General features: G+C 42.0%; 1 protein-coding gene across 1 annotated transcript in view; it reads right to left on the bottom strand.

The window, feature by feature from the left end:
* Window positions 1–12,881, bottom strand: part of C9 (complement C9) — a 65,406-nt gene extending 52,525 nt beyond the window's left edge. Inside the window, 1 exon segment of the mRNA XM_005694773.3 lies at window positions 12,738–12,881. Within this exon segment, the coding sequence (XP_005694830.3) occupies window positions 12,738–12,814 (77 nt within the window). The 5' untranslated portion in view covers window positions 12,815–12,881.

Here is a 13,555-nt window from a genome sequence, read left to right as displayed (position 1 = left end):
TGACCTATACAACTGCAAGATAATAAATCTGTGTTGTTTTAAGCCACTAATATGTGATCATTTGCTATAATTGTAATAGGAAACTAAGACATGTAGTTTAGAGCACTCTACATGGCCCATCTTCTAATTCTTCAACTCCACTTTTCCCTCTAGCCACACTGAACTTGAAAGGCCCAAGATAAGCATATTTTCTCACAATCTTTAGGCTTTTAAATCTACTGTTTCTTATTCACCGCACTAATCTTATTTTCAACATAGATTTTTTTCCTCAGAGAACTTCCCCTATCCCTTCATGTAATTTACTTTTTCATGTACATATCCTTATAGCATCTTGTTCTTCCCTATATGTGTCATAAGTGCCTTGCAATGATATATTTCACTTAATCAATTTATCTATTCACTTTTTTATTCATTCATCAAATATTTATTGTCAACTATTTGCTAGGCTTTAAGGATACAATGGTATCCAAAACAACCAAACAAAATAAAACAGAAACCATGATCCTCCAACTAACAGAATTTATGTCCTAGATAAAAACATCAGTGAGCTAAGGAAATTCTCAGTCTTGCTCAGCTTGCGTATCAAGTGTCTGGAACATAATGGGTACTCAGCAAATGTTTTATGAATGAATAAATGAATAAGCACATGAAGAAGAAGAAAGTTCTTGATCTTTGGTCTAGGACAGACTCAGGTCTATGTTTCTCTAGCCTCTGATCTCCTGGTGAACCACTTATATTATATTCTTACAAGACTTGCTTGTCATTCAGCAGCTTTCATGACTGAAGATACCATTTTTGTAAGTCTGACCTTCGCCTATATCACTCAGAAAATCAGGACACTTGATAAGCTTCAGTCTTCTAAAAGTACAGGTTAAAAACATTTAAGACAAGCTGCCAAAACTCCTTAAAGAACCTGATTTCATCACGTTTGAATATTTACATCTATTTAAGACCACATGGCTGAAAAATTCTCTGCGAGAACTTTTCCATTAAACTAAATCCTCGTCTGGAACTGACCAGCCCTAATCAAGAGGCAATGGCAGATGCGCCTTTATGACCTAGAGAAACAGGAAGGTCTCACTACTGATTGCATATCATAATCCTCCAATAGTGAAAATAGGAATTGTGTAAAATTATAACCCCCCATTCCACACTAATTAAATCAAGCTTTCTAAGGATGGGCTTCAGGCACCAATGTTTTTTAAAAGTATCCCAGATTACTCTCACATTCACATGAAGTTGAGAAAAACAGCTTGGCACGATCTGGTGGATATCTATGAAATCTGGGTGTAAGGGGGGTGTCCATTACACTGCATAACTCAAACTCGAGATCACCACTGACCTGAGTCACTGCACTGGTTTATCACTGGTTTTAGGAATCACTCTAGGCTTTACCTTCTAATGTATTTATGGATCTTTGTAATCTACAAATCTAGCCTTTCTAGTATTAGTTAGGCCTGCTGCCTTCAACTGGATTATTTGTTCCTGTCTTTTTTTGTCTTTATCACTTACTTAGAATATCATGTTAGCATTTTGTTTCAGTGTCTTCCCCAAAGAGATTAATTCCTTGGTTTTAGAAATAACACCCTAAATATACCAGTGGTATGACACATTATGCACCCAATACGTCAGCAAATCTGGAAGACCCAGCAGTGGCCACAGTATGGAAAAGGTCAATCCCCATCCCAATTCCTAAGAAGGGTAGTACTAAAGAATGTTCTAACTATTGGACAATTGCACTCATTTTTCATGCTAGCAAGGTCATGCTTAAAATCTGGCATGCTAGGCTTCAGCATTATGTGAACCAAGAACTTTCAGATGTCCAAACTGGGTTTAGAAAAGGCAGAGGAACCAGAGGATCAAGTTGCCACATTTGCTGGATCATAGAGAAAGCAAGGGAATTCCAGAAAAACATTCACCTTTTTTTCATTCACTATGCTAAAGTTTTTGACTGTGTGGATCATAACAAATGGTGGAAAGCTCTTAAAGAGATGGGAATACCAGACTATCTTACCTGTCTCCTGAGAAACCTGTATGCGGGTCAAGAAGCAACAGTTAGAACCCTGTGTGGAACAACTGATTGGTTCAAGATTGAGAAAGGAGAACAACAGGGCTGTCTGCTGTCACTCTGATTGTTTAACCTATATGTTGAGCACATCATGAGAAATGCCAGGCTGGATGAGTTATAAGCTGGAAACAAGATAGGCGGGAGAAACATCAACAATCTCAGATATGTGATGATACCACTCTAATGGCAGAAAGCGAAGAGGAACTAAGGAGCCTCTTGATGAGGGTGAAGGAGGAGAGTGAAAGAGTCAGCTTAAAACTAAATATTGGAACAACTAAGATCATGGCATCCAGCCCTACTACTTCACAGCAAATAGAAGGGGAGAAGGTGGAAGTTGTGACAAATTCCCTCTTCTTGGGCTCTAAAATCCCTGCAGATGGTGACTGAAGCCATGAAATCAAAGGCTATTGCTTCTTGACAGGAAAGCTATGACAGACCTAGATACTATGTTGAAAAGTGGAGACATTATTCTGCTGACAAATGTCCATATAGTCAAGGCTATGGTCTTCCCAGTGGTCATGTACAGTTGTGAGAGCAGTATGGTAAAGAAGGCAGAGCGCAGAATTGATGCCTGCACATTGTGGTGCTGGAGAAGACTCCTGAAAGTCCCTTGGACAGAAAGGAGACCAAACTAGTCAATCTTAAGGGAAATCAACCCTGAATACTTGTTGGAAGGGCTGATGCTGAAGCTAAAGCTCCAGTATTTTGGTCATCTGATGTGAACAGCTGACTCATTGGAAAAGTCCCTGATGCTGGGAAAGATTGAGGGCAGAAGGAGAAGAGGGCATCAGAGGATGAAATGCCTGGAGGGCATCACAGATAAAATGGACATGAACTTGGGCAAACTTCAGGGGATGGTGAGGGACAGGGAGGCCTGGCATGCTGCAATCTACGGGGCACAAAGAGTTGGACACAACTGGGAGACTGAACAACAGGACACTTTACTCTTTCTCACCTGCTACTGAGACCAGCTTCAGTGAATAACTAGTTCAGAGAGTATGGTACAGACTTGGGGATTATGAACGGAAGGTAAAACTCAATGCAAGTACTGTAGAGTGACTTACAGTCCTTTGTTTGGCAATCCTAGAGTGCAGTCAGTACTGGGGACCAACCAGAAAGACTGTTCACGATGTCACACATCAGTGACTAGGACCCTGCTCCTGTGATACTGGCATTGACTATAGAAGTTTCTCTAACATCCTTCACATTAATAGCAGCCCCACATTAACAATGTGCACACTAATTGACTCACACTTTGGACTTAGAACAGAGCACCAGATGTTTGCCTTTGATCTTTTATTGCCCTCCTAGACAGTGATTTCAATTCATCCTCTGAATGATCCAACCTGGTCCCATGGGTAGGTCTTCACAGATCCCACTCTTGCCTCAGAAGGACTTACACGCCTCTAAATGTCAAGCTCAGCGTATTTTTTTGTTTGCTAGGACTGCCATAAGAAAGTACACAGGCTTAAACAACAGAAATGTATAGGTGTCTGCATAAAATGTATAGGTGTCTGTATAAATGTTGAATTCTTCTGAGGCCTCTCTCCTTGCTTTGTAGGTGAAGGTCTCCTTCCTGTGTCTTCATTTGATCTTTCCTTGGTACCTTTGTGTGTTCACAGTCACTCTTCTTATAAAGACACTAATTATAGTGGATTAGGGCCTGCCCTAACGACTCCCCAATGCAGTCACATTCAGACGTACTGTTAGAGGTACTGAGTTAGAATTTCAGCATATAAATTTTGGAGGGACACAGTTCAGCCCAAAACACTTAATAAAGGTTTTTTGATTAAGCAGTATTTTATGTTTTCCACTACTTTTTTAAGACCATTTCCAAAGCTTATTTTCTCAAAAAAAAAAAACCCAAACTTTTGTTTTACCACTGAGGGTAAATTTTACAGGTGTTATCAGTTATATTTTACAGACAGGAACCTAAAAACAGAAAATTATTCTGCTTATTCAAAGTTTGACAGTGAGTAGCAAAACTGGGTTAAGAATCTCTGTCTCGCCACTCTTTCCTGCTGTTATTTAATTGCTAAGTCATGTCCAGCTCTTTTGTGACCCCATGGACTATAGCTCCCCAGCCTCCTCTGTCTGTGAGATTCTCCAGGCAAGAATACTGGAGTGGGTTGCCATTTCCTTCTCCAGAGGATTTTCCCCACCTAGGGATCTACCCCTCGTCTCCTGCATTGGCAAGTGTATTCTTTGCCACTGAGCCACAGCTACACTTTCACTTCCTGTCTTATGCTATCTTTTCTCCCCACCTCAGATCCTCTTTGAAATAATCTGAAGAGTCATAGCTTATTCCATAGTTTATGGATGTAATAGTCTGATGATTGTTAGACATTTAGAGATACATTAAGTTAATAAGAATATATTTATTTTTTAAATACAGCAGCTCTAGGTAAATGTCAGCAATTAGGCAATCTAGTTCTTGCCTGGATGTATTTTTAAAGCTTATATTCAGGTTAGCCATGAAGTTCACACCTAGATGAACTTTTTGGCCAACCCAATATATAAATGTTGTCAAATTAAACAAAACTGAAAATTACTGAAAAGTGTGTGACACCTGAATGTTTTGCCTTCACTGTACCAGATACCTGGATATTTAGAGGCAAAATAAAGGTAGGGCTTGAGAGAATTATTAGGAGGAAATAACAGATTATGCAAGAGGAATGTGTTATTGAAATGAAAGCACTCCATAAATACTAAGAAAGAAGGTGAGTAATCTTGGATAGCTCCTTTTGTGCCCGGTACCCCCTCCCGAGACCCTTTACCTCACTAGACAGACAATCTTTTGTAGCATAAAGACTGTGTCTGTACAAACCCTACCACCTGCCTTTCACCCTGCTGAGCTATTAGGCTGAGTGGAGAAGTATTTATAATGCGTCTTCTGGACTCTTAGATGAAATGTGTTTATCAAGTAAAGCCTACTTCCAAGTGTTTCAATCTCAGCTTGAAAGTCATTTCCTAGATCAAAGAGATGTACATCAACTCGGCAGGGGGTCTAAATCTGGACCAGAAATGCATTAAATGAAGAGCCACTGATGTACACCTGGCTGCATCTCCCTGCCATGAAGAGAGGTTTCCAGCTTTGGAAAACGAAAACCTCAGGAGAGTAGTTCACACCCCAGGACACTTTGTGGTGGGCCCAGGCAAGAAAACGCCTGCTGTAGCAAGGAATCCTTTTGTCAATAAATAAGACAATGTGGCTCCTTTGAGTGAAGAAATATAAACTAACAGGACTGCATTCTTAACCCATGGATCCTCCAGCTTGTTTATATCCTGTGGTTCATCAGGTCGAAGAAAAAAATATAACGGCAGTGGTCACTACTCGAAAATTTTAGGTCATCTCCTGGTTTCCCAAGTCTTAGTTAAGAGCTTCTCGCATGTACTCCCAATGAATGAGCCAACATTCAGTAATATTTACGGAGGATCTGCTCTGTGTCAGGAATTGTCCTGGTGACTGGGGCCACAAGATAACATCTTGACCATCGTGGAGCCTATGTCCCAGTGGGTGAGATACAATAAAAGAGTATCCTAAAAATGCAATGTGCAGTATTGGTTAAGAGATGTGAGCTGTGAAGGAACATAAACCAGGGTAAGAGGACAAAAAGTGCCATAGGCTGGGGTGGAGGTGCGGGTTTCTTGCAGAGGGTGGTGACTGAACCCTCTCAGAGAAGGTGTGTGTGTGTGCTCAGCCACTCCGTCATGTCTGACTCTTTGTGACCCTGTGGACTGGAGCCCACCAGGCTCCTCTGTCCATGGTGGTGCTTTACAAATGCATTCACAATTTATTTCATATTAAGACTATCAAAGATGGGATCTATGTGACCCCTTTTGAAGCTGGTGGTGTCTTTGTCAATGCCTTTGATGAGTAGAACACAGGGGAAGTGAGCCTGTATGACTTTTAAGGCTAGGTTGGAGAAGGCAATGGCACCACACTCCAGTACTCTTGCCTGGAAAATCCCATGGATGGAGGAACCTGGTGGGCTGCAGTCCATGAGGTCGCTGAGGGTTGGAGATGACTGAGTGACTTCACTTTCACGCACTGGAGAAGGAAATGGCAACCCACTCCAGTGTTCTTGCCTGGAGAATCCCAGGGATGGGGGAGCCTGGTGGGCTGCCATCTGTGGGGTCGCACAGAGTCGGACACTACTAAAGCGACTTAGCAGCAGCAGCAGCAGAGAAGCCCATGCAAGGTCTGCTGGTTTATCTAAAGACACTGGCCCTAGGAGCCTTTTTACCAATATGTATGAGGCCAGCTATCCTAAGCCCACCATGTGGAAAGTACACAAGTACGTGTGTACACACACACACACACACACACACAAGAGATTTCTAAGGAGAATCAATTGCTCCAATCCCCCTGCTGCTTGGGTCTTCCCAGCTCAAGCGACAAACATGAGTGAAGTTGTCATGATGACCCCAGCCCCAACCACATTTGCCTACATCCATATGAGAGATCCGCGACAACCACTCAACTGAGCCACGTCAACGCCGAATTCGAGCTAAAGAAATAATTGGTATTGGTTTAAGCTCCTGTTTTGTAAGGATTTGTTACACAGTAAAGAAAAAAAATGATAACAGGAGCTGCTATTTGTTTTGATACCTGAATGAATTCAGAGAGAAAGTATGTGAGGGTCTGGAAGAAGAGTGTTCTGTGCTAAAGGAGCAAGTGCAAAGGGCCTGAGATGGCATGTTGGAGGTACAGCTTATGGAGCAGAGTGACCACAAAGGAGAGTGAGATGCATCTGGAGAAACAGGCAGGAGCCGCTCATGGCTTGTTGGCTTTGGCGAGGAGGTTGCATTTGATCCTTAGCTTGATGGGAATCCTTAGAGGAATATGATAACAGTAGCAACACTCAGATTTGTGTTTTCAAAAGATTTCCCTGGTTGTTGGATGGGTACTTGACTACTGCAGAGTGGACAAGAGTGGATGCGGGGCAGAAAGGGTAGTGATTTGAGCTAATGTGGTCACAGTAGAGACAGTCAGAACTGGGCAGATTTGAGGCATATTTTAAAGGTAATACCAACCAGGCATGCAGTTACATTGCATGTAGCAATGACACTAATGGAGGAATCAAGTATGGTTCCCAGGTTTTGACTTAGTAACTCAGCGAGTAGGGCTTCCCAGGTGGCACAGTTATAAAGACTCTACCTGCCAATGCAGGAGACACAAGAGATGAAAGTTCAATCCCTGGGTTGGGAAGGTCCCTTAGAGTAGGAAATGGCAGCCCACTTCAATATTCTTGCCTGGAAAATTCCATGGACAGAGGAGCCTGGTGGGCTATAGTCCATGAGGTTGCAAAGAGCAGGACATGATTGAGTGACTGAGCTCACACAACGCAGACAGCATGACTCAATGAGTAGTGGTGCAGGTTGGGTGGGGATGGGAGGAGAAATCAGTAAGTCTGTTCTGGACATGTTTAGTTTGGGGTGCTTGTGATATTTTCAAGAAGAGATGTTGACTAAGTAATTGGACATTGGGCTCAGGAAAGAGATCTGTATCCTAGATATAAACTTGAGAGTTGTCAGAATATAGGTTAGGTGACATTTCTCACCATGAGGCTGGAAGTGAGTGGTGTGTCTGGAGTAAGGCTGAGGACTGAGACAACATTTAAAGGAAATGTTTCAACACGTCTGAAAGCTGATGGGAACGATTTGGTACAAAGGGAGATACTGTTGATGTCGAAGAGTGGGCAGAATTAAAGGAGCAGTTTTTAGTGAGGCTGGAGCAAATGGAGCCAGTGCACAAGTGACCGGTTAGGCTCAGGGAATGTGTTGCCTTTAGCACTGTGGGCCTCAGAGAATTTGGCTGAATTGCTCTTGCCATTTACTTGTTGATATTCCTCACTAGACTGTAAGCTCACTGAGGGCAGAGACTTCAGTAACAGGCTCTGTATTATACTATATCTCCCGGAGCAACACCCGGCCCATGTTGCAAAGTCAAAAAATAACTCCTGTATTAAATGAGTGAATAAATAAAAGACCATACTTGGCCAAGAATAGTTCATAAATAAATATCTATTAACTTGTATTAAATATAGATATTAAAAACACAGATGGATACAACCAAACAAGGAGATTTGGGATATTTTCTATTTTGTTTTTCTTTTGCTGTGCTGCATGGTCTATGGGATCTTAGTTCTCCAACCAGGGATTAACCCCACAACCCCTGCAGCGAAAGCACGGAGTCCTACCCACTGGACTACAGGGGAATTCCTTGGATAGTTTCAATTTAACAGTCAGGCCTAAATTTTCTATTAATGAGTATTTGGGTATTTTTCCAGATTGATAAGTTTAATTAAAATAAATTGAATGATAATTGCTAACTTTTGTGAGTGCTTAGTTTATGTCAGAATCTCTTCTAAGTTTTATATTCATTATCTCATTTAATTTTTATATCAGCCTTATGAGATATTTTCTACTAGTATCACCATACTTGAAAGATAAGAAACTAAGCCACAGTAACAATGAGTAATTATTCTCAGGTTACGTAGAAGCTTCTTGGTGGCAGAGCTGGGATTCAAATCCAGGCAATTTATCTCCAGAACTGCCATACCCAGCTACTCTCTGGATTCCTAACTCCCAGTCTAGAATTTCATAACTGTTAGAAAAATGAATAATAAAGTAAATATGACTACTAGAAACATGCCACATATATAGCCAAAAGATGAATGACAAAACTGGGAAGGATGTTTATTATTCATACCAGAAATAAATGACGACTAATATATAAAGCCATCATAGAAATCTCTAAGAGACTCAATTGAAAAATGGGCAAAGAACATAGTTAATGGAAAACAAAACAATTCATACATATAGCCTTTAAACATATGAAAAGATGTATAGCCTGATGAAGAGAAAGGCAAATTAATTCTATTCAGGGATACTATTTTTTACCTATGAGTTCTGCAAATATAAAACTTGGCCTACAGCAAAGCTTCAGAGAAACAAGCACTTTTATACTTGGCTGACAAAATCGTAAATAATACCCACCCATGGGACTGTGTGGCAATTTCAGCAAAATCTTGAAGCAAAACCTTTTGACCCAGTGATATATATTAATATCACTTCTGAGAATTAATCCTCAGGTGCAATTATCCATTTAAAAAATGCTATATGAATAAGGATATTCATTGCAACACAGCTTGTATTAATAATACAAAGTTGGAAACAACCCAAGTGTTGGTCAATAAAAGACAAGTTCTCTGAACTCTATATCCATACAATGGAAAATTAATCATTTGTGAGAGGAGGAAGTTCCTTTCAACTGATGCAGAAAAGTCTCCAGGATATATTGCAAAATGTAAAAGAAGAAAAGCAAAGTACATGATAGTGTATATGATATGATACCTTTTATGAAAGAAAGGGAGAGAGTAAGATTATAGTCAGCTCTATGCTTTAATCCACATAAAGACATACTGGAAGGACACACAGGAAACTAAAAAGGTGGTTCCCTGTTGGGAAAGTGTGAGGTGAGGCAGGGTGTGTTCTAAGTACTTTATATGTAACACAAATCTCATGAAAAGTCAACACTTCTCAGTGTTTATTTGTTATTTTTTTGATATTTGAACCATGTAAATATTTTGTTATTTACAAATGAAACGGAAGAAACTAACAATAGCTAGACTCGTAGCACACTCTCTGCATGCTGGTCACTTTGCTAGACACATTGCGTTTGTTATCTCGGCTTTCTCACAGCAGGTCACAGTGTCATTTCCCTTGTGCAGGTGCTAGGAACAGGTTTAGAGAAGTTAAGGAATTTGCCGAGGGTCACATAGCTAGTGAACTGTAAACCTCAAACTCAAGCTGCCTGGCTCTGGAACCCACATTATGAGCTGTTATCCTACTTGTACAGTGGTTTTTGTTGTTTTGCTTTTTAAAAATATTTCTAGTCTACCTTGGGAGTCACAAGAGATGATGTGAGATGACCTAGCCTCATAGGCGCAATTGTGTTTGCAAACAAATGATCATTGAAATCCCCAATGGTTCACCAGTTGCAATAGCGATCGCTTCAGATAAAGTGTCTGCAGTGTCTCTCCCCTGAATACTGGCTGTAAGTCCCTCTCCTCCTCTCCTAAACCAGAAAGCATATCAAAGTGAAAGGAATACCAAGGTTATTACTTGAAGGAACACTTCACATTTATTGAGTTCTTACAGCATGCTGGGCACAGATATTGTAAGTCAATTACAGGTAAAGAGATTTAATGTCTACATCGAGCCTTATTAGATAAGAACCATTATTTTCACTGGGGCTTCCCAGGTGGTGCTAGTGGTAAAGAACCTGCCTGCCAATGCAGGAGACATAAGAGATTCAAGTTCGGTCCCTGGGTCAGGAAGATCCCCTGGAGGAGGGCATGGCAACCCACTCCAATATTCTTGCCTGGAAAATCCCCATGGACAGAGGATCCTGGCAGGCTACAGTCCATGGGGTTGCAAAGAGTTGGACATGACTGAATAAACACACACACGTGCGTGTGCACATACGCACACACACGCACACACACACACCATCTTACAGATGAAGGAACCAAGGTACAGAGAGGTTGAGTAACAGTTCAGAAAGGTTACCCAGAGTTATATTGTTACTAAGCAAGTAATGGCACCTCAACTTGAGCTTGAAAAGTCTGGCTTCAGAGGACCGCTCTGTTCTGATCAAGTTTGTATTTTAAAATTGTTTGCAAACACATTTCTTTGGCTGAACTATGTGTCTCACTCCATGACTGGTCTGAACACTCTGTTTGACTTCAACCCTGTATCAAAGGGCTGAGCACAGTGTTCGGAACGGGGCAGCCTCACCAACCTCCTGACGGCATAGCAATGAGAGTGACTACAGCCCAACCCCAGCCAGTGGTGCAGCTGCTTAGAGCTGGGGGGCAGCCAAGGGGCCTTTCTGGTCCTCTCTGAAACTGCAGGGCATGACGAGAACCTACGGGATCCAAACTTCAAAGCCATGGAAGCCTTCCCAACAGCCTCTCATTCTTGATCAGCAGGAGTCATGATCTAGGAATGTGGGTTGTTTAAATTATTTTTTAACTTAAGAAAGGGTCAGGGTAAGTACAAGAGGGCTAAAACAACTTTCAGTAACTGGCTTCCTCAAACCCCTTTGTACCTGATGTCTAGTAAATGCAAATAATGCTTCTTAGATAATGTGGGAAGAGGTAGTGATGGGATAAAGGAAAGCCTGGTGAAGCGCTTCACCCAAGCCCAGGCTGGTCTGTGTAGCATGTCTGTGTGTCCCCTCCTGGAAGATGCAGCCGTGTGAGCAAACTTCACATGCCTGATGGGGCCAACAGAACTGTAGCCTCCACAGCAGCTGGGAGGCAGGCAGTGATGTGCTTGAGATGGGCACCAGCACCCACATGGAATTTGGTGAACCTGAGAGTCAAATGGGCTTCCCAGGTGGCTCAGTGGTAAGGAATCCACTTTCCAATGCAGGGGACCTGAGTTTAATCCCTCCAGGGGTCAGGAAGATCTCCTGCAGAAGGAACTGGCAACCCACTCCAGTATCCTTGCCTGGAGAATCTTATGGAGAGAAGAGTCTGGTGGGCTATAGTTCATGGGGTGGCAAAAAGTTGGACATGACTGAGTGACTGAACAATGCCATTGAGTCATATGACTGAGGGAAACTGAATACAGGTCACAGTCACATTGGGCAGAGGGACAGTGTAGTTGATTTCCCCAGGCTGTATTGTCAAGGGTGGGATATTTTAATACTGTCACCAGATGGGATCATGATGTATCAGACGACACAGGACTGTGCATTCTCTAACCATTCTGAATTACAACGTAGATAGTCAATAAGCACATCTTGTTTGGTTGGTTTTCTGGATTGGCTTGGAACCGGCTTCCTGTTCCCAGTTATCATCAGAGCAAAAGAAGAGAAAGTGTTTTTGCTGGAAGCCTGGCTTACAGGTCTGCACCATGGTGATTCTCCCCGAATGGAAGAAAACACTCCCCTAAACCTAAGGACAAAATGTGTGCCTCTGGATACCTCTTGGAATGTCAAGGAAGAGAAGGAAACTGGCCAACCTCTGCCTGATGTGGAGGCAAAGGCAGGATGTAGCCAATTATTGAGAGTGTTAGACGTGAAGGCAGAGTGTGGGAGAGATTTATTTCCTTAAACTTCTCAGACCCTAGATACTGATGCATGCGTATGTGCTAGTCGTTTGCGACCCAGTGGACTAGACCACCAGGCTTCTCTGTCCATGGGATTCTCTAGGCAAGGATACTGGAGTGGGTTGCCATGCCCTCCTCCAGGCAATTTTCCCAACCCAGGGATCAAACCTGCATTTCCTGCATTGCAGGCGGATTCTTTACCACTGAGCCACCAAGGAAGCCCCCTAGAAACTGATAAACCCAGGTTTATTATATCCTAGTAAAAACCAGCTGTGTTTCTTAAGTCCAATATTTGAAGAATATCTCAGTCTTAACATTTAAAAACCTTGTTTAAAAGAAACCCCTGGGAATGGCAGCAGGTCTCCTGAAAAAACTCTGAAAGACATACCTGAGCTTTTTCTCATTTTTTTTCTAAGTTTAGATTCTCTGGTTCCATATCCTAATGTGAGTGAAAAAGTTTTACCCACTTTGCTGCTATAGAAGCAGACCCAGAAATGGCAAAGCCCGCAGGGAAATTCCAGAGACAGAAAGAAAAGTGACTCACCTGGGAGTGGGCCCCGCTTTCAGGAGACTTATTTCTAGAATGCATATCGCAAAGGCGAACCTCTGGCCGGCAGACATTTGCACTAGCGAGATAGCTCCCGGAGCGGAATGGCCAGACAGTTCCTGGAAGACACTTATTTGCAAAGGACTGGGGAACAATTATTGTTTGTTTTTGCTCAGGATTTCTTTAGAATTGGGCTTCCTGGGTACCAAAGTCCAATCAGAGGAGAGTCATTTCGTAACTTGGGGCCTACCGTTTTGGCCAAGAGTATGTTTATCAATTGTCTATTCAAGTGAGGAGCCCATGACTGCTAAATGGCTGAGATGTGTTGAAAACAAAAACCCAACAAACAGACAACTCCAGTGGTGCTCATTTTCAGAGACTCTGGGAGGGATCATGAGGAACTGTGTAATCTGGAGGAAAAAGGTCTGTGGATAATTCTTATAGAGGCAGAAACTCAAAATTAGTAAAAGAATTGCACTGACTAGAAACGGAATTACAGACATAGCTGTTGCCCTCTGAGAATGAACTGTGTGGTATTTCCACATGGACAGATCGTAAAATGCATTTACAAACTGACATCTTTTCATAAGTGAAGTGAGTCATTTTGAAGAATCCAGGTACGTTCCCTAAGGCCTTTCCAGTGTCTTCCAGAAGGACATGGTGCTTTATCTAAGAAGCACACCTGTTAACAAGATAGAATCTAAGATGGAATTACTTGCTCCAACCCATCAGAAAAAAATTTTTCCCCTCATTTTCACATTCTTCAGAACTTGTGAAAAGGGCAGGCTATTTTGGAAGTACTGGAGAAGGGGGAT

This window comes from Capra hircus, chromosome 20 (genome assembly GCF_001704415.2).
Source record: "Capra hircus breed San Clemente chromosome 20, ASM170441v1, whole genome shotgun sequence".
Taxonomy (NCBI): domain Eukaryota; kingdom Metazoa; phylum Chordata; class Mammalia; order Artiodactyla; family Bovidae; genus Capra; species Capra hircus.
This window is presented reverse-complemented; position numbering and strand designations above follow the sequence as displayed.